Below are 24216 nucleotides of genomic sequence, written 5' to 3'. Positions count from 1 at the left end.
GTAGCCCAGGGTAGGTGTGTGTACCTCTATGTATGTCCTGTGACCCCCTTAATCATATACCATACATACCAGGCAAGAAAGGTGGCAACTAGCACTTGATACCCCAATGACCAAAAGCAAAAGCCATACAACTGGTAAGTCAGTACATCACAGACGGTAGGCAGTGCTGCTGGTGCTCCAGACCATCAATACAAGTGATCAGTGGTGGTCTGTGACTTGCTGATGCCATTACAGACCACATTCAACCTTATACTTTTCACTTCTTACATACAGTAATAATAAATTTACATATATTTTAACTGGAGAGATAAGAGCAGTGAACAGTCCTGAAATTCTGGATTGTCACAGATCTTTGAAAACATATGCACCCACCCCACTGTAAAACAATAACATGACTGCCATGTAACATTTGTACCAGCTTATTTCTTTCAGTGTGACAGTAATAATCAATGTACCACTGGGACTAAAAATATCAAAAACATTCCTAGAATCATGCATGAGATATAATTAATATGTCAAAAATTCCAGAAATAGTGAGAGCATAATACTTTGGGGTGAAATCTGAAAAACTTAACACATGCACAATCAGTATTAATGTATATGTAATGTTGATTCAGTCTTTGGGTCTTTACATCAAAGACTCCAGAGCTGAATTATCAACAACAGTGAAACACCATAAAACTGTAAAATTGGTAATTACTGCATAGTAGCTCTCATAATACTAATAATGATAACAAAAATGTGTAGCACACTCATGATTGCAGGCAATGAGAGATTTGGGAATCAAATATGGTTTGATTTTGTGACCTATCAGACTTGAACCCAGCATTGTATGGCATGAGGTAAATTTATCTGTACTCCTGAGATATAAATTTGCTTTAAGTGACTGTGGAATTTGTCGATACTCCACAAATCCCACATGACTATAACATTCTCAACACCAGATCTGCAGGACTGGAAGTTATACTGTAGAACTGTAGGCTTAGAGCTGTACCCTGATCTCAACACTCTTCCAGAAATTTTGTGAGAACACCAAATAATATACAGATGTTAAACCAAAAAGGATACACATTGTAGAACCATGGTCTACGTACATGCAAAAATGAGTTAATATTTTATCTAGTAGTTAACATTCTATATTATATTTAAGCATCCTGTTGCACTCTACACTTCCATATGTATAATATAAATACCATCGTAATTGCAACAGTTTATTGTAGTTCTTTGTCTTTCTTCTTACACACTACATGTTTCGGCCATAACTGAGCAGACATATTAAAGATAACAGCGGCACGCACACAGGGAACCTGCACAGAATAATACGTGAACGGTGCTGGAGGCAAGAAGTAGCTGCTGCACCACATGTAGACATAGAGCACTTATTCCTGTGATTTAAATTTTAAATTTAAATTGATGAGTNGGCGTGTTTAAGTTCGAAAAAATTCTGACACCAAATTATCACGTGTCTTGAGTTCTAATCCCGTCGGTCACGTGTGTAAGTTCGTATCCCACTTCTGACACCAATTGTCGCGTATCGGGCTTATATCGCGACAAATAACTTCTCGATGTATTTGATGTAGCGAATTTTATTTCACATTCGCACTTACAATCACCCAAATTACAGATTTACGATTACTGCTATCTGCAGTATCAAAATTAGTACACTCCAAATGCCACAATACAACTGACTGACTGTCACAGTACAACTCCCGACTGTTACTTTATAACTGGCCGTGAATAGCCTTTGCTGCCCCTCATGTAGCCTCGATCGGACAATACAGAAAACGGCCTTGTTGCCTGGCGCTGTGTTGATAACAACGCTAGCGGTATTAACCGTTGTTACTACCGTAACAATCCTGTTGCGTCACCGTTACGTTACCGTGCGGAGGAGGGGGAGGGGAGCGCTGACTCACCCCACTGCTGCTGGTGGGGGGGGGTCTCGTTTGCGCAACATGTCACAATATTAACAGTGATTTTAAACATAACTGACAAAATCAGCAAGGGGATTCTAGTATATCAGGACCGATTGAAACGCAGCAATGGCAATTGAGAAAGCCGGTGTTTTCAAATTTTAAATTACATGCAGTGTAACAGCTACGTAAACGAAATACACCTGATGATGGCCAGTTATGGCCGAAACATGTAGTGTGTAAGAAGAAAGACAAAGAACTACAATAAATTGTTGCATTTACGACGGTATTTATATTATACATATAGAAGCTAACATTCTGTTGATATAACTTTAATATCAGTAGCCAAAACTTTTGTATGGAACTGTGAGTTTCACAGTTCCAGCGGCGAGGTGTTCGTTGACTGTGCGCATGCGCACATAGGAAGCTACATGCGAGGCTGCAAGGGAGAGGGAGCACTGCTGGAATGACAGTGCCGACCCTGGCGTGCTGGTGGAAGGTAGTTTTTTTTTCTCCGCGTGTGTTGTGCTTAAAATATATCAGTTAATTGTAGAATTTGATTATTATCCTGCTTCCAGCTATTCTATTTGATTCATTTTTTCGGTTCTTTTATTTAACAGAAAACTTTAACCATGGCCTTGCATCCCCGAGAAATAAGTTCTGTCACTAAGTGAGCTTCAACAGCTTAAGTTTTCACAACTGTCTCTCCATGAGAAAGTTGCAGTTAATAAAAGAGGTCGTTTAACACTTGATATTCTAATATCTCAGTCAGGCATAAGCAAGAACAAGAAATATAGTCGTAGCTTTAATTCTGAATGGTACAAACGGAAAAGTTGGTTTGAAGCTGTGAAGTAAAAAATGCACTGTTTTGCTTCCCGTGTTTGCTGTTTGGGGGTGATGTAACGTGGACAAAAGATGGTTTTAGAAATATAAACACAATGAAAGAAAAAACTGAAAAGCATGAGAAGTCAGAGAAGCACGATGATAATGTAGTTTCACTGTCACTTTTAGGAAACGTAAGTATTAAGAAGAAACTTAGGCATACAGACTTTCAATCAATGAGCATAATATAAAGGTTAAAAAGAATGGATTTCATTTCTAATGAATAAATTAAGCTTGAACTGTAACAATTCAGGTTAAAGTAAGTAAAAAATGTTTGATTTTGTTCTTTTAGGATTTTATCAAGTTTCTGAATAAATTTTCTTTTTATACATGTTTGTTTCCTTTTATACAATTTTAAAACAATGACTACAAATTTTCTGGAGCAGCACCCCCACTAATTTTAGCTACGAGCCGCCACTGATACTGTCATTTGAAGGAGAAAGCTCTAGATCGCATTAAGTGGAGGAATTGTTTTGGAAGAGACTGTGGACCTGTCGTCTGACAGATTACTGATGATGATGATGAGAAACGAAGCGGTAGGATATGTGGAAGACGAAGGCAAACAGTTGTCATAACCATGGCGGTCCTTTGTTAAGGCACTGGCGTATGGTTTAGAAGATACGTGGTTCGAAGACATGACTATTTACGGGAGAAAGAAAATTAAAGAAATTGGTGCATGTAGGAAGCAAGTCGCACTATATGAGGAAGGCGAAGGTAACAAATTTGTCTAGATCTGGGGGTACGTGGGTAAGACATTGGCGTAGTATTGGGAAGGTACCGGGTTCGACACCACGGTGTCTTTTGTCAATAGAAATTGAAAAGTGAATGAATGAATGAATGAATACGATTTTTCTGCAGCTATAAACCAAGTCTTAGAATATGAGGAGCATCGCAGAAAGCTCTAGCATAGATGTTCTGGTGTCCTAGAGGTAAAGCACCGGCGTAATAAAGGAAAGGTCCGGGGTTCGAAACTGAAAGAATTTTTGTAATGACATTTTTTCTGGAATTATATAGCGAGATGTACCATAAGAGGAAGATTGAAGGAAACAAAATTCCGTGCCATTGGTGGTGTATGGGTAAAACACTGGCCTAATGTGCCGGAGTTCTGAGGTTCGGAACCAACGAAAGTTTTATGAAATAGAAATGGAGTTAATAAGATTTTTTCTGTAATAATAACAACGCTGTAACATAAGAGGATGATGAAAGGTAAAACATTTCCGTGACATTGGTGGTCTATGGGTAAGACAATGGCCTGATGTGCAGGAGGTCCGGGGTTCGGAACCAACGAAAGTTTTTATAAAATACAAATGGAGTTAATAAGATTTTTCTGTAATTATAACCGAAGATGTAACTTAAGAGGAAGATTAAAGAAAATAAATTTCAGCGGTGCTGGTGGTCTAGGGGGTAAGACATCAGCTTAGTGTTCAGAAGGTCCCAGGTTCAAAACCAGTAGGATTTTTGTGAAAAAGAAGATGGAAAGAAGTTAGGAGATAGGGTAAGGGAGGAGGGAGAGACAGGGGGAGGGACCGGGGTGAGGGAATATTTTTGCTTTTTGCGGCCGCTCATTAAGACACTCAACCTAAGCGGGTTTTATTAAAATCCACATGGGATCAAAAAGAAAAAACCTTTGGCCCACCATCCGCCCACCAACCACCCGCCCTTAGGGGGTGACTTTGACTTATTCATTTGAGACCAAATTCTATGAGCGAGAGTTAGCAAGAACATGTAATATAACTGACAGCGCATTCTGTTGATTGAAACCTCATGGAAAGCCATGAGGTATAAAATATAGCATCTTAGTATCTTATTGGGCTGTGCAAACCGCTCCTCTCAAGAATTCATTTTACAGGGTACGGCAGGAAGTACTGAGCGTACTGAGGATGGAAGCGTGGGACCCCGCCCTCACCCACCCTTATAATCACGCCGAAAGTTAATCGCTTGAGACCAAGATAATTCACCGAGAGTTAACAAGAAAGCATTTTAAACTGCAGCGCCATCTGTTGAACATTACAAGAACATCTGTTCAACAGATGGCGCTGCAGTTTTATTTCATACTTGCTTAACTCTCGCGGATTTAGTTTGGTCACAAGTATTTAACTTTCTGCGTGACCCCAACAGCTCTCGTGGGTACGGTCCCACGTTTCGCTATCTGTGAGGTAATGTTCAACGGATGGCGCTTTTTATTATTTCATGTGAATACTACGGAAGCGTCCCATGCTTCGCCGTCTGTGGAGTAATGTTCAAAAAATGGCGCTACTTTCTTATTTCATATGAATACTATGGAAGGGTGGAACTGCACCCTCGCCCGCTCTTGGGGTCACGCAGAAAGTTAATCACTTGAGACCAAGCGAATTCGCCGAGAGTCAACAACAAATTTGAAAAGAAATTAGTTCCATCTGTTGAACATTACTCCACAAGTGATTAACTTTTTGCGTGTTTGTAAGAGTGAGGGTGGGTGGGGCCCTATGCTTCAATACTCAGTACCTCCGGCCCTACCCTGTAAAATGAATTCTTCAGGTGAGCGATTTGCACACCCCAATAAGATACTAAGATGCTACATTTTAACTACACTTTATGGCTTTCCACGAGGTTTTAGTCGACAGATGGCGCTGCAGTTTAAAATGTTTTCTTGTGAAAATGTTTTCTGTTTCCATAGTATTCATATGAAATAAGAAAGTAGCGCCATCTTTTGAACATTACTCCACAGATGGCGAAGCATGGGACGCTTCCATAGTATTCACATGAAATAATAAAAAGCGCCATCCGTTGAACATTACTCCACAGATAGCGAAACGTGGGACCGTACCCACGACAGCTGTTGGGGTCACGCAGAAAGTTAAATACTTGTGACCAAACTAAATCCGCGAGAGTTAAGCAAGTATGAAATAAAACTGCAGCGCCATCTGTTGAACAGATGTTCTTGTAATGTTCAACAGATGGCGCTGCAGTTTAAAATGCTTTCTTGTTAACTCTCGGTGAATTATCTTGGTCTCAAGCGATTAACTTTCGGCGTGATTATAAGGGTGGGTGAGGGCGGGGTCCCACGCTTCCATCCTCAGTACGCTCAGTACTTCCTGCCGTACCCTGTAAAATGAATTCTTGAGAGGAGCGGTTTGCACAGCCCAATAAGATACTAAGATGCTATATTTTATACCTCATGGCTTTCCATGAGGTTTCAATCAACAGAATGCGCTGTCAGTTATATTACATGTTCTTGCTAACTCTCGCTCATAGAATTTGGTCTCAAATGAATAAGTCAAAGTCACCCCCTAAGGGCGGGTGGTTGGTGGGCGGATGGTGGGCCAAAGGTTTTTTCTTTTTGATCCCATGTGGATTTTAATAAAACCCGCTTAGGTTGAGTGTCTTAATGAGCGGCCGCAAAAAGCAAAAATATTCCCTCACCCCGGTCCCTCCCTGTCTCTCCCTCCTCCCTTACCCTATCTCCTAACTTCTTTCCATGTTCTTTTTCACAAAAATCCTACTGGTTTTGAACCAGGGACCTTCTGAACACTAAGCTGATGTCTTACTCCCTAGACCACCAGCACTACTGAAATGTATTTTCTTTAATCTTCCTCTTAAGTTACATCTTCGGTTATAATTACAGAAAAATCTCCATTTGTATTTTATAAAAACTTTCGTTGGTTCCGAACCCCGGACCTCCTGCACATCAGGCCAGTGTCTTACCCATAGACCACCAATGCCACGGAAATTCTTTACCTTTCATCATCCTCTTATGTGACAGCGTTGTTATTATTACAGAAAAAATCTTATTAACTCCATTTCTATTTCATAAAAATTTCGTTGGTTCCGAACCTCTGAACTCCGGCACATTAGGTCAGTGTTTTACCCATACACCACCAATGCCACGGAATTTTGTTTCCTTCAATCTTCCTCTTATGGTACATCTCGCTATATAATTCCAGAAAAAATGTCATTACAAAAATTCTTGCGGTTTCGAACCCCGGACCTTTCCTTTATAACGCCGGTGCTTTACCTCTACACCACCACAACATCTATGCTACAGCTTTCTGCGATGCTCCTTAATTTAGAGCCCATTCAGATGCTCATGACCAGATCTTAGTCTTGAAGTAAGCGTCACTGTTTGGCCTTTAATGCTTCACATTAGGATGATATCTTACTACAATAAACAGCTATTCAAAAAATGATATCAGAACCTAAAATTTTCAAAACAAAATAACAAACATGTTGTAACTTGTAAAATATACACACAAAAATTATTTAATGCAGAATTTGTGAACATATCAACCTATCACCATATAATATTCCACATGTTTAATTTAGCAAATATGGACTTCCACAAGCTACTATTTTGTTATTTTACCTTAGAAGTGTGAAGACCATGCCTTGATCAGTGCTGCTTCTGCTCTAAATATTATCGGTGTTATGCACCTATCAATGGTTTTGGGATTTCCTTAAACCTCAAAGGAAATTGGCGGGATAATCCCTTAATATACTGTAGCATGTAGAGCCATTGCTGTGCAACGATAGTGAGAAGGGCAGTTATATCAGACCCGTTTCTGGGCATCAGCCCTGTAAATAAGTTCCAGTGGCAACAAGAAAAATGGTGCTATCTATGCGATCTGCTCTGAGCAGTTATACGAGTAATAAAAGAGAACTGGAGCAACCAGTAAGTTGAGCTCTGCAAGGGAGGCTGAGAAGAGATGGAATTATATCTGAGTTGTCAGTTGATAGAGAGTTAGTTGGAAGTCTGGCTGTAGCTAGTGGGACTGTTATAATTAACATGTTAAAATCTGCTGCCAGAGTACGACTAGTGAAGGCTGAAGAAGACTTAGTGTGTAGTGATTTGTAAAGTTTTGAAATCAGTGATAGTGCCAGAATTACTTGTAGTTCTGAGTGGGGTGCATGAGTGGTCAATAAATCCATACGTCTATAGTCACCCCTAAATCATGACCAGTATGCAGTTGCATCCTTCCCTTATTCATGATTCACTGTTCACAATCAGTACTTGATTTCCCATGCAGACATCATACATCACCTCTCTCTGCAGTACCCAACATAGCAAATCCACCTCTACCATGGATTTGTCCATTGTGTGTTCCAGGTACTGTACCGACAAGAGTTACCAGGAGTTCAGAATCTTCGATAGATGTCATGGTTACAAATAGATAGTTTAATAAGAACTATACAGAGATTGTTATCATGGGTTTTTCTGACCATCTGGCTCGGATCTTATGGGTGTATATAAACACACTACTACAGACATACAATCTGTCACACACTGTGAATTTTGCAACAAGAATTCAAAATTCCTCAAGTACAGCCATTGATAATATTTTTATAGACAGTGTAAGATTAAGCTCTTCTTATACATCTCCCATAGTCAACGGCCTATCAGACCATGATGCCCAGTTTCTCACACTAAGTAATACCTTGTGGATTTTAATAAAAGCATATACCTGCTTAGGCGAGTGTTTTAATGAGTGGCCACAAAAAAGCAAAAAATCTTCCCTTCCTCCCTACCTTCTTATCTCTTCACTGCTGTCGGTTTTCTTCTTTTCATTTTTTCACAAAAATCCTATTGGTTTTGAACCAGGGACTTTCTGAACATTAAGCTGATGTCTTACCCCTAGACCACCAACACCACAGAAATTTATATTCTTTAATCTTCCTCTTAAGCTACATCTTCGGTTGTAATTCCAGAAAAACCATATTAACTCACTTTCTATATCAGAAAACTATCCTTGGTCTCAAACCTTCGAACTCCTCTTCATTATGCTGGTGTCTTACCCCTAGACCAGCCACACCACGAAGATTTCTTCTCTTTAATCTTCCTCTTATGTTACATCTGTTGTTATAATTACAGAAAAATCATATACACTTCATATGTATTTTATAAAACTTTGGTTGGTTCTGAACCTTAGAACTCCCCCACACTAGGCCAGCGTCTTACCCTTAGACCACCAATACCACATAAGCTAATTCAGCATAAGTTAATAAGAAATATGAAATAAAAACTGTAGCACCATCTGTGGAGTAAAACCTGACCACTCAACAGTGAGTGTGTGTGTGTGTCTGTATGTATGTCTGTTTTTCTGTGTGTGTGTGTGTGTGTATGTATTTATGTACTACATTACACAGCTATTCACACATAAATATCATTACAGCATATTCATGATTTTGTTGTTTTTGTTTTTTCACTTTCGATGGTCATGTTCTCATATCTCCATTAACCCCATGCAGTACAGGTATTAAGTTTATCCAATGTGGGTTCACCAAATGCAATGCTTCTGGGGAATCCAAAATTAGATGAGGGGCTACTATAATAAACTAACTCCATGAAGCAGTCTCCTTTTGAGAAGCTAATATCTGTTCACCTACTGAAGCAATATCCTGTGTTTTATATAATCCAAAGGGTCATTACTGCATCCACAAGAACTAGCCACTGGACCCTATTCTGATTCAGATAAATCCGGTCAATATTCTTCTAAAATATTTATGGTCTATTTCATGCATGCTATATTCCCCAGCAATCTCACCCTTCTTGATTTGATCATTCCAATATTTGGAGTATAATTATGAAGTCTCTTCAGTAGGTGCAACATAGTTCAACAAATCAAGAAATAAAGTAAAAGTACCTGCCAAATATCTGTTAGACAGAGACTGGTATTACCTGTAGCTGGAGAAAGTTCTGATGCAACTGTGAAGCAGAGAATCAGCTTCCACCTATAGAAACAAATGTGGAAGATCAAGAACAAGAAGCAAAAGGAACTGTAATAAGCACATTTCTGTTGAATCAATATGCTTGCACACTTTGCTTCCTTACACTGAATATGCTTGAACGTAAAGTGCTTTGATCACATGTATATGATGAAATGAAAAGACCACCTTCTATTGATTCACGTTACAATAATTATATTTCATTCTGTACAAAAGTCAGTTATAAAATATTTCCCATCATGTAGTATGGTGTATACTGACAAAGGTGCTGAATATAAACAACAGGAAAAACATTCATTGTACCATTTGATAAATCCACTACAGATCAGCATACACAGGTCAAGTTCATCTGGAAAGGTTAAGGGAATACAGTAAAATATATTTGTGTTCACGCATATGTACACCACACAGAGGAAATACAGATAAAATCATTACAGCCTTTACAGCTGCTAGACTGCAACACAAATCATGTAACAGACTCTGCTCTTTTCTTGTTGGCATTTGAGCATTTCTGTTCAATTTTAATTTGTTTGCTTTAATGAATGCTGAACACAATTTTGGCTGATGATGAGCTTATTTTAGCAGCGTGCCAAGCCTTAATTTCTTGTTATGTTTATTACTATTGTTCATTATCAGTCTGTGTGCTCACTGCAACTAAAAGCCACTAAGCAAACACTGAACCAACCACTGCCAATCACTCATGTATCCAGGGAATGATTCAGCAATACCATGAAATTCAAGATGATGTGGCCATTTTTCACATATTAATTCATGCACCCAAACAGGTAGACTAACTCAGCAGGAGCTATTTGAATCCTGAACAGAAATCACCTTGAGAACAATGAGGGACAGTCAGTAACTCAAATTTGGAAATGAAAGAAAGAAATGGCAAGTACAAGAGATGAACCAAACAAAGCAAAAATTTGTGTCAAAGTGTGAGTATAAGCACCGGTGACATGTTGTTCTGAGAATCACTGTTGCAAAATGATCATATTTGAGTAGAACATCTGCTGCTTATGAGTACAAATAACATGCCATAACATTTAATGATTTGCTTATCTCACTTTTTGGACAAATAAGTATTTTATTCTATGATCATATGAGATATTCACAGAATAATGTGCCATGAATTTAAACATAAGAAGTGAAGTGCAAATGGAAAATATGAGGATATGTTGTTTCCTAATATGACCTTTACAGAACCTTAAATGCATCTTGTGGCAATCTGTCCTACAAGAGCTGTGGGATGGTAACTTAAAAGGCTTCCTCTCTACTTATCCAGCCATCAACCACACTGCTTAATTTGACTTCCAGTGGAGAGTGGAACATCCAGTTCCAAGAAGGCATCTATATACAGGGTATACAATTTTTAAGGAACTAAAATGGAAGCAATCTGCCTATATATGAAATCTGCTTAGCATATTTTTAGTGAAAAATTCTTATTTACTACTTCAAATTATGTGAAATTTTCACATTTGCATATGGTGGAAGCAATCCCCTCAGGTGTCCAAGAGGATTACTGAGTTTCTGGATTATTTCCACCATCTGTTATTAAACAGAACACACCACTTCAGAAACTGGGTGATTCTGTCCTCAGGTGAAAGAGTGGGAGGCACCTACTCTGTTGGATCTGATAGAAAGAGCTAACTTCAGTCACTGAACATTAGTTCTTTTGAACAGCAGATGATGGACAAAATCCCAAAACTCAATAATGCCATGTGTTACAAACCACTGTCAGCACCCTTCACAATCATCTGTCCTGTTTGTATTTTTACATTAATTTTCTAAAGCTCTGCACAGGGAATTTAAGAATGAAATAAGTTAGCAACTATATCTAAAACACAAAGTATTCTTGCCTGAGAACTGTTTAAAATATTTAATGTATGCATGTGGATACTAAGTTCAGTCTTCAAATCCAGTCTGGACATCCTGTGCTAGCAATATATTCACATATTCTCTATTATAAACTTCACAAATCAACCTTCACATTAGTACATAATTGTTTAATATTATCACATAAGAGTAAAACATATTCCTTTAGTAGAATTTGGGCAGACTTTGGAATATCAGACTCTAATGAATTATATTCATAAATAAAAATTCACACTTAAAATTGCTTGTGGCTCCATTTCTTATGCATGAAATATGTATGGTAAAATTCCACACCTCTGCCATCCCCTCCTTTGTCATAAACAAGAGTATGGCAATACTTATTATTCTAATTACATGATAAAAAACAGGGAACAAGGAAAGGGACCTGACTCAGGTAGCACGGAATGGTTCAAACTGGTGAAAGAATGGAAACAGACCTCTAAGGAGAGAAGCAGATTTAGTTTCTAAGCTACTGGGCACATTCCATTGTGACTTCACAACATACAATTAAATGTTACACAGCAATGGAAACGCATAGCACAATGAAGTGGGCATGTGGCAACACAAAGCACATATCACAAATCATTCTCCAGCAATAACCAAGTATACAGTTAAATTCCTATAAGTAAAAATATAAGAAATACACATTGATGCTTTCAATTAAATAAATCAATGAACCACATCAGTGGTATTTTTTGGAAGTCCTGGATGAACCAAATTAGGTCACTTGAACATGGTATTCCAGATGCTGGATCAATTTCACTGCATGCAGACTGTTCCGTGATGTGAGCAACTTACAGACAAAGCTTGAGCTAGCAAAACAGAAATAACACTGAAGCTGCCATGTGCCTCGACAACATCCTGCCTCCCATCTTTAGATTTTGCTTGTAGTTTTCAAGGCACTGAATGCAGTGATTGAGCATGGTAATGTGCTCTGCTCACAGCCACAGGGAGCAGCAATTGGCATGGCAAGTTGTGTTTACTGTAGCTTAGTGTTACTCTAGCAATTCAGATACAAAACAAAAGATGAACATCCAATGTGAGTGAGCTTCTGGGATGGCATCACACTAACTAAACAGCCAGTCTCTAGATCAATTACTGTATTTGTTCAAGAAGTAGAGAAGGTATCATCAGTATTCAGCTTCTGACAAAAAATGTATTCCCATCTTACAACAATAAGGTTATTCCTGCAAATATTCATATTTTGGGTGTAAATGTGTTTTGTGTGTGAAAAAGAAAAAGATACAGCAACATATCCATTTATGGCACTTAAATACTTATATACCATATATACACATAATTACATAGCACAATTCTAATAATTGTTTATTTCTACAATTAAGAAGTAATTTTGCATCACCAATTTATTTGCCATCTTCCACTCATTTCATGTTGGTTTTACTTCCTTCAAACTAAGATAAATAGAAAGAGTCACCAGAGTTCCAAATGTGGCAGAATGAAAATATTAAATCCTGTTGACTGCTGGAGGTTGTATCACATCTTGAAACTTGTGTATTGTCACTATATGGCTGCATAAAAATATTAAAGCCCAAGCAAACACACAATAACTTGTGAACGAGAAGTGAGCAACTGATCCAACAAGGACATGCACCATCATGCATGCCAGCTCCTCTGGCAGGAAGTCTGCAACCATTTGAATGTCTACAATGCACCTTCTCTTTGTGGCCTGGAAAGTTTATGGAGGTTGAAGATGTTACTAAACATGGGCAGAAGAGATATTTTAAGGCACAAATCCAACTCTAAAATCACAGTTTGGGTCTGATTATGATGCAGCACAACATGATGACATTTTATGGCAAGATCAGAAATTGCCTGTCACTTTGGACCCAACATGCTCTGCAGAGCTTTACTGAAAATAATTTGGCTTTAAGACCGATTCTCATGATGGCTATATGTTTTGCAGCCTCCGCACTCTCTCCAGACCAAGGGCTTTTTTCTTGGTATCTGCCTTTTGTTGTCAACTTATACAGACTTGTGGGATAGGTTTCTGGAAAAAGTTTAACCACATGAGCATATCAGCAGCTACAATAGCATACAACAAACAGCTGGCAAAGAGTCAAGCTTCTGCAAATCACTGCCAACACTTCCATATTTTGTCTGATGTACATTGTGTTCTATAACTTGTGTACTAGAAAATAGATCCATTCACTGCAACAAGGCAACTATAAGAGACAGTACTTTGTTTACAATGACTTGGTTTTCTTTTAATGTAGCTACTTAACTATCACAACATACTTATCAGACATACATACCTACATACAAACATACATACACACACACATACTTACATACAAACACACACATACTTCCATCTATGACAACAGTCCTCTTTGTTACAAAGGAAGAATAAGTTCTCTACTGTCTACATAATGGCCAGCCAATCAGTAGGTAAAATGATGTGTTGGTGGTGATGGTGGTGGTTGGTGACACACGTACATCTTCATCCTTCAGCTGTCCTTTCATTCATATTTACTCTTTAGGATAAAGGGGAGACTTCAGTCCACAGTTAAACTGTTAGTGACCGTGAAGTACAAAATTTGGATTCAATTCATTTTTCATGTTGTGTAGAGATAAAATGCTTGTCTGCCATCTACCAGCAACTATGCTTCAATACACATACAAATGTTCTCTGCAATCACAACATTTCTTACACAAGAGAAGTTCACTGCTTGTTTCCTAAACATGTCACATCCATGTTGAACATAATAACTTATCATGTCACACACTTCCACATTTTTGGTCAGTTCATCCTGGGTACATGTTAATAATACCAATATAGCAGAGAGACATGTCACACAAAATATGTCAGTGTAAGTACACATCCTTTCTTTTCTTTTTTTGCTTCCTTCTACAACATGGACTAGAAACAGTCCAGTCTAATTTCATCAATGACTTCTTACCTCAATCACAGGACTACAAATAAATGCGTAGATCAAAGAGCAAATACAATAAAAAAGAACACCTCTTTTTTACTTCTGTCACATCCATGGCAACAGGTGGTTGTGCATGTGTTTGAGGGAGGTAATGACAGCTTTGCATGGTTTGGTCTTGCCTGCTGTCATCCTTTCGACTAGGACACACCTCCAGAGATGACTGCAATGCTTCATCAGTGCTGGAAAGCCAATGTTTGTTCACTTGTCGATTTAAAAATGACGGATGGAAAGCCTTCCTTACTTAGGCGGAAGCCACGTACGGCACATATAAATAATGTACACTATAATACAGGGAGCACGAGATGACTGAAGCCTCCTCACCGCCCGACTAGTCGCACTGTGAGGTATAACACTATGCCAGTCACCACTGGCAGATGGCAGTGGCTAGCTGTTTGGGCACCATTATAAGTTAGTTCTTCATTCTTGACTACTTCATTCGGATGCTTCTCATATTCATCTGCAATGAAACCCCACACAAATTAGCAATGCAGTGACCAGCTATGAGCTGCCAAGTACACAGAATCTTTAAGAATAAATTTCATTCAAATTAGGTAATGTTCAGAAATTGAAAGTCAATTACAGCTTATGTAAGCATTAAATTGTAGTTCAGTAGCAATAAAGGTATTTCATTAGGCTTATTTTTATTGCATAATGCAAAAGCAAAGGTTGTCAACAATAAAAATCATTGACAAGCAATTTATGTAAGTTAAACAACAATAAATTGTGGTTACTTTTAGGTCCATGTACCATGCAGAAAGAAGCATAGTCCTAAACACATGGATTCTGAAATCTCTGATACATTAACTATAAGACCTAGGAAGTCAAGGAGCTATCACAGAAGCCAGCCCTCTTATATCAAGGAGAATATAATGGCTGTGACCACAAATAATCAGTGTATAATTTCAGTCACTATGGTAGGCCGTAACAAAGCACTCTACCTCACACATTAAAGACTTGCATGATATTAACCAATATGTTTCATGAGATCAACAAGTTATTCACGTTTCATTCACAAAAGAAACAATGAGAGAGAAATTCCAGCAATATGTGGTATAATATAGCACTGAAGAAGTCAGGGATTCAGAAACCCTCTAAAATAATGAAAAATTCTGTTTTGTAAAACCTACAACAGGTCACCATGTCCATGGAATTGGACAATCTTAAAATGTACATTCAGGTTTTCAGAGTGGTGAGTGCTTTGCCAGATGACTACAGTGGAATACTGAAAATTTGTTGTTACAACTACAAAGACAAAACAACTCCATCCAGTGTGACTATTTAAGTTTTACTACTTGAAAACTTAGAACCCTTACATGTTTCGATCAATACTTATCGATACTTATTTGGAAACTACTATCACAAGAGATGTTCTGAGTGCTAAATTACATACACACACAATGCCTGGAATACACAATATAGACAAAATCCAAGTTTTCACAATCACAGCAGCTTTCCTGATATTAAAGTTTTTTAAAGTTTTTAAAATTTTGTTATTTAAGTTAAACCTTGGGTCTGAGTATTTCGGTCTCTTTCCTCCAGTGTTGAATAATCTGAAGGAAAATGGCACTAAAAACCTTTCACTGCATAAGATCCATCTAAAGATTAATCTTCAACCTTCTTCTGTGTCCTCCATTTGACCGTTTTCAGAGAGATTTTTCGACAAAATTCTGTATATATTTGTCTTTCTGGCCTGACCTAGTTCATCTCAATTTCCTTGGCCTTCCTTGACCTTCAATTTCTAATATTAGATGATCATATTACATGTGAAATTCCTTGTTATGCATTTCTCCAATTCCCTACTTACTACATCAACAACAGTTCCATATGTTTTGTTGTAGAATCTGTTTCCAAGTATGTGTTCTCTTAAAACAATATTATATTATAGCATCCTGCTGCATTTTTCACTTAGTATCAGTAGTTCCACGGTCTCATGTACAACACTACTGTTCTATGAAATTTATTCAAAGCTATTCTCTTTAAAGCTTGACACTATATGTTTCGACCAATGAGGTCATCATCAGGCATTAAAAATTATGGATGAGGAAACTGTTGTCTTCTGTATTGTTGCTTAAGTTGTTAATATACAGTCTTCTTAATGTGCATGTGTGTTTGAGGTGGTGCGTTTTGTTCTATCCTGTTGTTATGTTGCACGTCTTCTTTTCAAATGCTTCAAATGTTCGAATGAATTTGAATTTTATGAGAACTCTTAAAATTTGAACTAAATTAAATGATGACATAATGACACCACGGCTTTTCAACTTTGCTTCAGAATATGTCATTAGGAAGGCCCAAGAAAATCAGGTGGGACTCAAATTGGATAGAACCAGCTACTGGGCTATGCAGATGTTGTTAATTTGTTGAGGAAAAGTATAAGTGCCATACTTATACTAGTTGCAATAGTATTGTTGCCTTTTGTGCATATGTACAAGCATCATCTTAAATGCAACACTTACTGCTGTCTTTCGTGCTCTGTTTCTAGGCATTTTGTGACCACATGCATAATGCAGAAAATACACATGGGCACAGTCTATTAATGTCGCATGTTTCTACTACTTATTTTACCCACAAATCTTGTGGCAATTTCTGGTCATAATTATTATGTGAAACTGATGTGAATATCCCAGTCACAATTGACAGCTTATTTAAATGTCCAAGCTTTTCCATCTCAAGTGTTTTAAGTATGTACCTGCTTTTCATTCAGTGTAGGTATTCCTGAGAAAAGAAAGTGATTAAAGTTGACTTAAGCACAAATACAGTCAACTCTCGATTATCTGGGATAATGGTGGGGATGGAAATCACGATTAATCAAAAACCCGGTTAAGACAAATTTTATTAAAAGTAGTACTGTAATACTGTACCTTCATAATGCTATAGCCCTACCTGTATTTAAATTAATTCAACCTCATTTTTATGTCATCTCATGGCCTATTTAATACTTTTTTACATTACACTGAAGTATGAATTAGTAGTTATTTCAATCACAGTCTTCAACAACATCCAACACTTTTTACGAATATTTACACTTAACACTTAAAAAAAATTAATATTGTCGTTTACTTTTTCGCGGCATTTTCCTTTTTCTGTTGACTACTTAACACAACATGCTTCCTTTTACACCCTGACATTTTGCTAAGGCACTTGAAGATCAATACAAAGAGACCAACTGGGGCGGTGTATGTGTCCTTGAAACTTTCCACAAATCCTTGCATTCTTTCACCCCTACCCTAGACCATTGTGTTAGCATAACAGGACCAAAGAATATAGAGCTCGGTTCACACTAGTGCGAAAATAGTGTTACAACTCACCATGTGAAACAAAAGCGAATGAATATTGAACAACATATAAGCCTCAAAAAAGCCTCAGTAGCCCCGGTTGAGATGCAAACCGGTTAATCCGCCCCCAGATAATCGAGAGTTGACTGTAATATCTGCATAGGCACTTCATGTGTGAATCTTTCCATTCCTCTTATATTCAAAGAAATAACAACCAGCACAGCTCAATTGGAGCATGCCTGACTTGTGTTTAGGAGGAAGTCAACTTCAGTCGCAGCCAGGCCACAAGTTATACTGAGATTTCCATCAATTCAGTGAAGCGAAGGCCATACGAAGCCACTGAAATAAGTCAGCATGCTCCCTCAACGGTTCCAGTAATTTCATCACAAATAATCATTTATTTCTTTATGTACCCTTCAGACAAACCAAGCATGGATCATGTTTAAACATAAGAAACATACTTGTCTTCTTGGTGGTAGACTTGACATTATAGTTAGGAATATCTAGATCCTTATACGAAGTGGGCTTCACTGTGGTCGGCAGTGGAGTTGTCGTGCTCGTTGTAGTGGAGAGAACTGGTGTGGTAGGCATAGTTGAGCTTGCAGTTGTGCTGGGTAGGTGGTTGAAAACAGCTGCAAACACAAAGAAATTACATTAAACCAGACAATAATCTATAAGGTTCCTTAATTTCTGAGTTATGAACTTTCCTGCTCTTGCGCTTACTGAATATACCCACAGAAGTATAATGTGGACAATTTCCATATTTTCACTGCATAACACCAATTTCATTTAATTGCAATATATCATGAAACCCCACAGCATGAAAGACAACAAAAGAGTGAGGCATTAATATGTGTGTGAAATATCAATACATTGCTTTCTATGAAATTTAGCATATGTGTATCATATGCTGTGTGTTTTCTTTTTACTTTCCTCTGCTCCTCAGCATTCATCATATTTAACCGAAGGCAGAATAATGTGTGAAGGTTCCATAAGGGGTAGTACTCGTAATGATTTTTGTAGTCACTGCTATCATTGTCAAGTCACCACATGTTAGCTTCATCAGTGCTTACATTGCTGCCAACACCATAGCAAAGTGGTCTCTGTGCCTGAGCCCCACACTGTGAAGATTTATGGGGAGTGGAGGTAAAGCTCTGTGCATCCTTAATTTTGGCACTAGACAAAGGTAGTGGTTAGTATTGAACTCCAAAGGCAAATTGTTGCTGCTGTTGGTGGTGGAACTATTACTACTGCCAATTTATTGAGCAATGCTCTTCCTCAGTATTGAACCCATCACTGACTTCAGTAACAAAAATGAGTAATTTCTTAACGAAGAACTTTATAGATAATATGATTTGGTTTCCATCCACAGCTTGTAAGAAGCATTGTCCTACTTAACTTATTTCCAGCTTGGTCAGTAGCAATTACTGATGAACATCAATATGTATTCTGATGTAGGAAGTCAGCTTTGGCCATATTATTCTGCATTCAGCAGAAAATGAGAGCAAGAACTGGAGCACAATGGGACCATGTCTGGCAATTTATAAGTCACAGAGAGACTGTTCAATTAGAAGTGCTGTATAAAATTGTACATGATTCAGAATAGTCAAGAAACTTCACAAATGTTAAAAAAGAAGTGTATGCACAAGATGTGTAATTAAGACCACACAAGCAGGTGATATATTTTTAGTTCATAATGAGTAACAATAAACAGGCATTTTAACTGCATAGTTTAAAAATTCTCCTTCTAAATATTCCATTAACAAAATAATCAGAAGTGTTGGAATTTGTAGTCTAAATCTCCCTCTAACACACACAAATGGAAGTACTTCATTAGGAAAAATTTGAATATTAAGAAGAATGAAGCAGTTCATTTATAAGTCATTAAAGATACTGATCTCAAAATAAATTTATATGAAGCTTATGGACGACCATATCTCTAAACCAAAATCTGTAAGCTGGCACATAACTACAAGTATAACAGCACCTTATAAATATTCTGAAAATGTGTAAAAATGAAGATACCTGATAGACGCAACAAAAATGTGATCATATAAGCAGAATAAGACTAGAAATTCTGTTATTATTCAATTGAAACAGCCACTGTCTGGCCTACTAAGATAAAAAACAATAATTTTACTAATATAGCTCATGCTCTTTTGAAATACTGTCATTTAATTTAAACACAAAAAAATACACTACACAGGCACCTAGAAACAAAGTGTAAAAATGTCTGCATGAAGGAAAGACAAATGAAATGATAAAGAAGATACTACACAATAAAGAATTTAACAATTTACAGTTTTCCTAGTGTTTTTACCAGTAGTGCAGATTAAATTTTGGGAATACTTGCTGTCATTTAGTACAGATTCTTTTGTCTTCACGTCTGCTATCTAAACACACAGAGGCTGAAACAGATGAAATATAATTTTTCATGCTACTATGTATGGGGGTGAAACTTTGTCTCTCACATTAAGGAGAGATTGTGTGTGTTTGAGGAGAGGGTGCTGATGTGAGTACCCAGACTCAAGGGGAGTGATAAATTCAATCGTACACTTTCTTTACATACTTACTTACTTACTTACTTACTCATGAAGCTGAGCCCTTCTGGAGGAGCTGCCAATTCTGCAGCTACTCAAGAATTTCCCAGCATTTTATGGAACCCGAAGGTTCATTACCATGTTCACAAGAGCCCTCCACTGGTACCTATCCTGAGCCAGATAAATCCAGTCCACACCATCCCACCCTTTCTAAGATCCATTTTAATATTGGCCACCCACCTAAGCCTTGGTCTTCCCAGTGGTCTCATTCCTCCTGGCTTTCCCACCAATATCCTATATGCATTCGTCTCCCCCATTCGTGCTACATGCCCTGCCCACCTCATCCTCCTTGACTTGACCATTCTAATTATACTTGGAGAAGAGTACAAGTTATGAAGCTCCTCATTATGCAGTTTTCTCCAACCTCCTGTTACTTCATCTCTCTTTGGTCCAAATATTCTCCTCAACACCTTGTTCTCAAACATCCTCAGTCTATGTTCCTCCCTTAATGTCAGAGACGAAGTTTCACACCCATACAGAACCACAGGCAAAATTATAGTTTTGTATACTCTAATTTTTATGTTTTTGGATAGCAGACGAGAAGACAAAAGGTTTTGGACTGAACAGTAGCAATACTACAGTCCTTAAATTTCTCTTACTCTGGTTGTTCAAGTCCTCGGGTCGGCAGCAAACCTTGAAGACAACCTTCATGTTGTGGGTGGAGCAACGTCCACCAATACGCCGATGCAAGTCATCCTTGGATGACGTGGCTGAAAATGTACAGACAGAAGTTGTAGGTCACATCATTAATAGGATATATGTAAGAGAAGACATTTCACTATTTGTACATTTCCACAAAAGCATTTGAAAAATAACATATAATTATTTAAATTATGCAGGTCGATAAACTTCATTTTTCTTGTAATGTTCAATTTAGCATGCCATTTATAATTTTAATGTTATTATTTATGCCTTTACACAGTTCCAATAAAATATATTTATGTGCAATTCCAAATTACATGCATTAATTTACATCATGAGAGGTATTGTTTAGAGTATTGCTAATAACTTATTTACATCCAATTCTAAAATCCAAGGCACTTGAATACAACATGGATGCAATAGACCCACCAGCTGGAATACTGCTGGTAACCACATAATCTGAAGCCTGTACATCATCCATTGGCAAATGCCTGTGAACTACAGTTCTTCCCTCCCTTCCAGCATTATTCAGCTTCTGTCTCACTTTACTACATTGAAGTCAATATAATAAACTGCTAAATGATCATTTTGAGCACATGTACAAACAGTTAGGTTGTTATCACAGAAATGAGGACACCTCAGAATATTGCTTCACATAGAACTTTCTTGAATGAGGTTAAAGTGTGCAAAACTCAAGGTGTGCAGAAAGATTCAGTGAACAGTGGACAGAAGGGTGACCATAACAATGGATGTTAGACTGCTGATGTGTGCTGAGCTCCTGAATTGTCTATTTTTGTCATAAGTGTATACAATAATAAAGACTGTGGGAGACAAGAGTGTTAGATTAACTTGCTACTGGTTTCTGCTCCAGTTTCAATGAAAAAAAGATGGGAATAGGGTACAACAGCTGAAATTTGCAGTGGAGATATATTCCATAGTGCTTGTGCCATAAGTGATGATTGTGCAAGAGAGATGAAGATAAGGGGAACAGCAGTGTGGGAAGGGTACCACAACCAGTGAGCAGAAGAGAAGGGAACAGCTATCTCTGACAGCAGTCATACCGAAAACATATCCTACCTGAGGTCGCAACATGCTATGGTGACAAAGGATACACTTAACATGAATTCTTACTTATTGTGTAATAACTGTCACATAGAAGCATTAGTAGCAGACATTCCTACAGTTTACATTTTAAAACTGCACAATATATTTGCATAAGACAAATAACTCCTAATGTATTGCCTAAATACACAGACTGAAACACTGGGTCATTAATACTTGGCATCTGTGCAGTACCTAACAGTGGATTCTGTACTGCTGTCTTTATTGACCATTTGCTCCATGGAGTTATCAAGGCAATGTCTTCCATCTTCAATTGTCTGTATGTGTTTACAGACAGCAGCCCATTCTCCTTGTCCAAGATTATGGGAAGTTTCATGCGTCACTCTGCATCATCAGTTTCGAATGCAGCATTTTTACCAGCAACTCTGTGCTTCACTATACCCCATATTTTCTCAACAGGATTTAGATCATGATGATATGGATGTAATACGAGAACAGTATGTTCACGAAAATCGACCATGGCATTGATATTATATTTTGCAGTGAAGCTCATACAACTTAACGATTTAGTAAAGCTGTACTTTTGTCATATCCTCTTTTATCACATTATGTTGAATCAACCAGGTCAACGTACTGTCACATGTATGAGTGACTCTTGACAGGGTTTTGGATTGAATATTGGATTTACTGACCACTTTAAAACGCAACTTCTAATTACAATTAATTTTAGCGCCATTGCTGATCTCCACACTTTACAAATCAGTAGAGCACATGCTAAGTCTTTTCCAGCCCACAGTGTCTTCACTAGTAGTTGCCTGGTAACGGGTTCTAACAATGGCTGTTCTTCTGCTTCTGGGATCAAATCCTCTCTGAATGGCGGCTCCCTTCCAACTGAACTCAGTCTTCGCTTTGTCCCGCCCATAATTCCTCGATATAGACCACCAGAGAAAACACCATTTCCAGCAGTTCCATTATTGTTGCATGTTGATTCGTTTCTGTGGAGACCTATTTGTTTGCGACCGTTACCCAGCAACGGCTCTGGTATATTCGCTTATCTCGCGGTCGATGCCTATTAACGGCTCTACAAGCTATAACATATGTAGCCAGCCAACTTTCCTTATTTTGAAAAAATAAAAAAGAGCTTATGTTATCACCTTGCTGTCTGTTTGTTTGGGTCTTTGTATCATTTAGAGAAGTTCCATTCTGCATAGAACACGGAGTATATGATGTGAAGGATCTGGTAAAAGAAACTAAAGTTTACATTTCATTATGACGTGATGCATTTTCATTTTCGTTTTCATTTATTTTAAGATAAGCGAGATACATTTCAGCAGTCATTAACAGTGTGCTACAATTTCATGTGAAATCCAAAAGACACGCCAATTTAGTGCTGGAATAAGTTTTCATTATACAGCCTGTCACACAAGAATTACATACTGAATGTTGAAAGAATAACATGCATGTAAGCCCAAGAACCAAGTGATGTTAAATGGAAAATAAAAGTAGTTTCTGAAACTGAAGATTTCTCTACATGTTCATGCTAGTAATGTTTCTTTATTTATAGATTTTAACACAATCATAAGCCTTAGGCACCTAAAATTGCCTGGAAATAAAAAGTATGTGTATAAATTTATCTTCATCTTTCCATACAAATACACAGTTCTTACTTACAGATGAAATAGTAGTCCTGGCCAGGTTGGAACTCCAGCCCTCCAGGTTGTGGGGTGAATGACCGAAATGTTATGGTGAAGTACATCAACTTGTATGGTTTGTCACAGATCGCTATAATCCGAGGGTTTGGATTTGTGATCCGACAAGTGTCATATTCCTCCTTTGATACCTGTAAAATACAATGTTCATAAATACACAACGAAACTTTAAAAAGTTTTACAATGAGAGTCCCCTCAGGGTGGGTCACCCTTTGACACGAATTGCAATGGGACCTCAGGGTATGATCCTATATTCTTACCCTTGGAATCTACGCTTGGTCTGATCTGTGTGCAGATTCTTCTGCGCACAGGTTGATACCTTCACTTCTGCCAAAGATGAAACTTTGGGAATGTGTAGAATACCGTCATTCTCATGAACAAGAGAATCTGCCCTATGGGTGCCCTGCTTCATAAACTGTTTCTATGCGCCTGTAATATAAGCGCATAGAAACATTCATAATTTTAATACCAGTATTATTAACATTGTACTGTATTGTATTCGTTTTTTTACTTTTCTTTATCCAATGGTTGTACCAGTATGGATCAACAGAAAATAATACTAAACAAATCCCCCCCCCCCCTCAATTGATTGAGCTCTCTCATGAGACTTCAGC

The 24216-nt window shown here is 37.8% G+C and overlaps 1 protein-coding gene across 1 annotated transcript in view; it reads right to left on the bottom strand.

Annotated features, from left to right (window-relative positions):
* Positions 1-10669: 10669 nt before the first annotated feature.
* Positions 10670-24216, bottom strand: part of LOC111870673 — a 72377-nt gene continuing 58830 nt past the window's right edge. Inside the window, exons 5-8 of the mRNA XM_023863140.2 lie at positions 23565-23733; positions 20789-20899; positions 18051-18221; positions 10670-14774 (exon numbers count right to left, since the gene is read on the bottom strand). Of these exons, the coding sequence (XP_023718908.1) occupies positions 14635-14774; positions 18051-18221; positions 20789-20899; positions 23565-23733 (591 nt within the window). The 3' untranslated portion in view covers positions 10670-14634. The remainder of the gene's footprint in view (positions 14775-18050; positions 18222-20788; positions 20900-23564; positions 23734-24216) is intronic.

This window comes from Cryptotermes secundus, unplaced genomic scaffold (assembly GCF_002891405.2).
Source record: "Cryptotermes secundus unplaced genomic scaffold, Csec_1.0 scaffold3020, whole genome shotgun sequence".
Classification (NCBI taxonomy): domain Eukaryota; kingdom Metazoa; phylum Arthropoda; class Insecta; order Blattodea; family Kalotermitidae; genus Cryptotermes; species Cryptotermes secundus.
The sequence above is the reverse complement of the archived record's forward strand: the minus strand, read 5'-3'. Positions and strand labels throughout refer to the sequence as shown.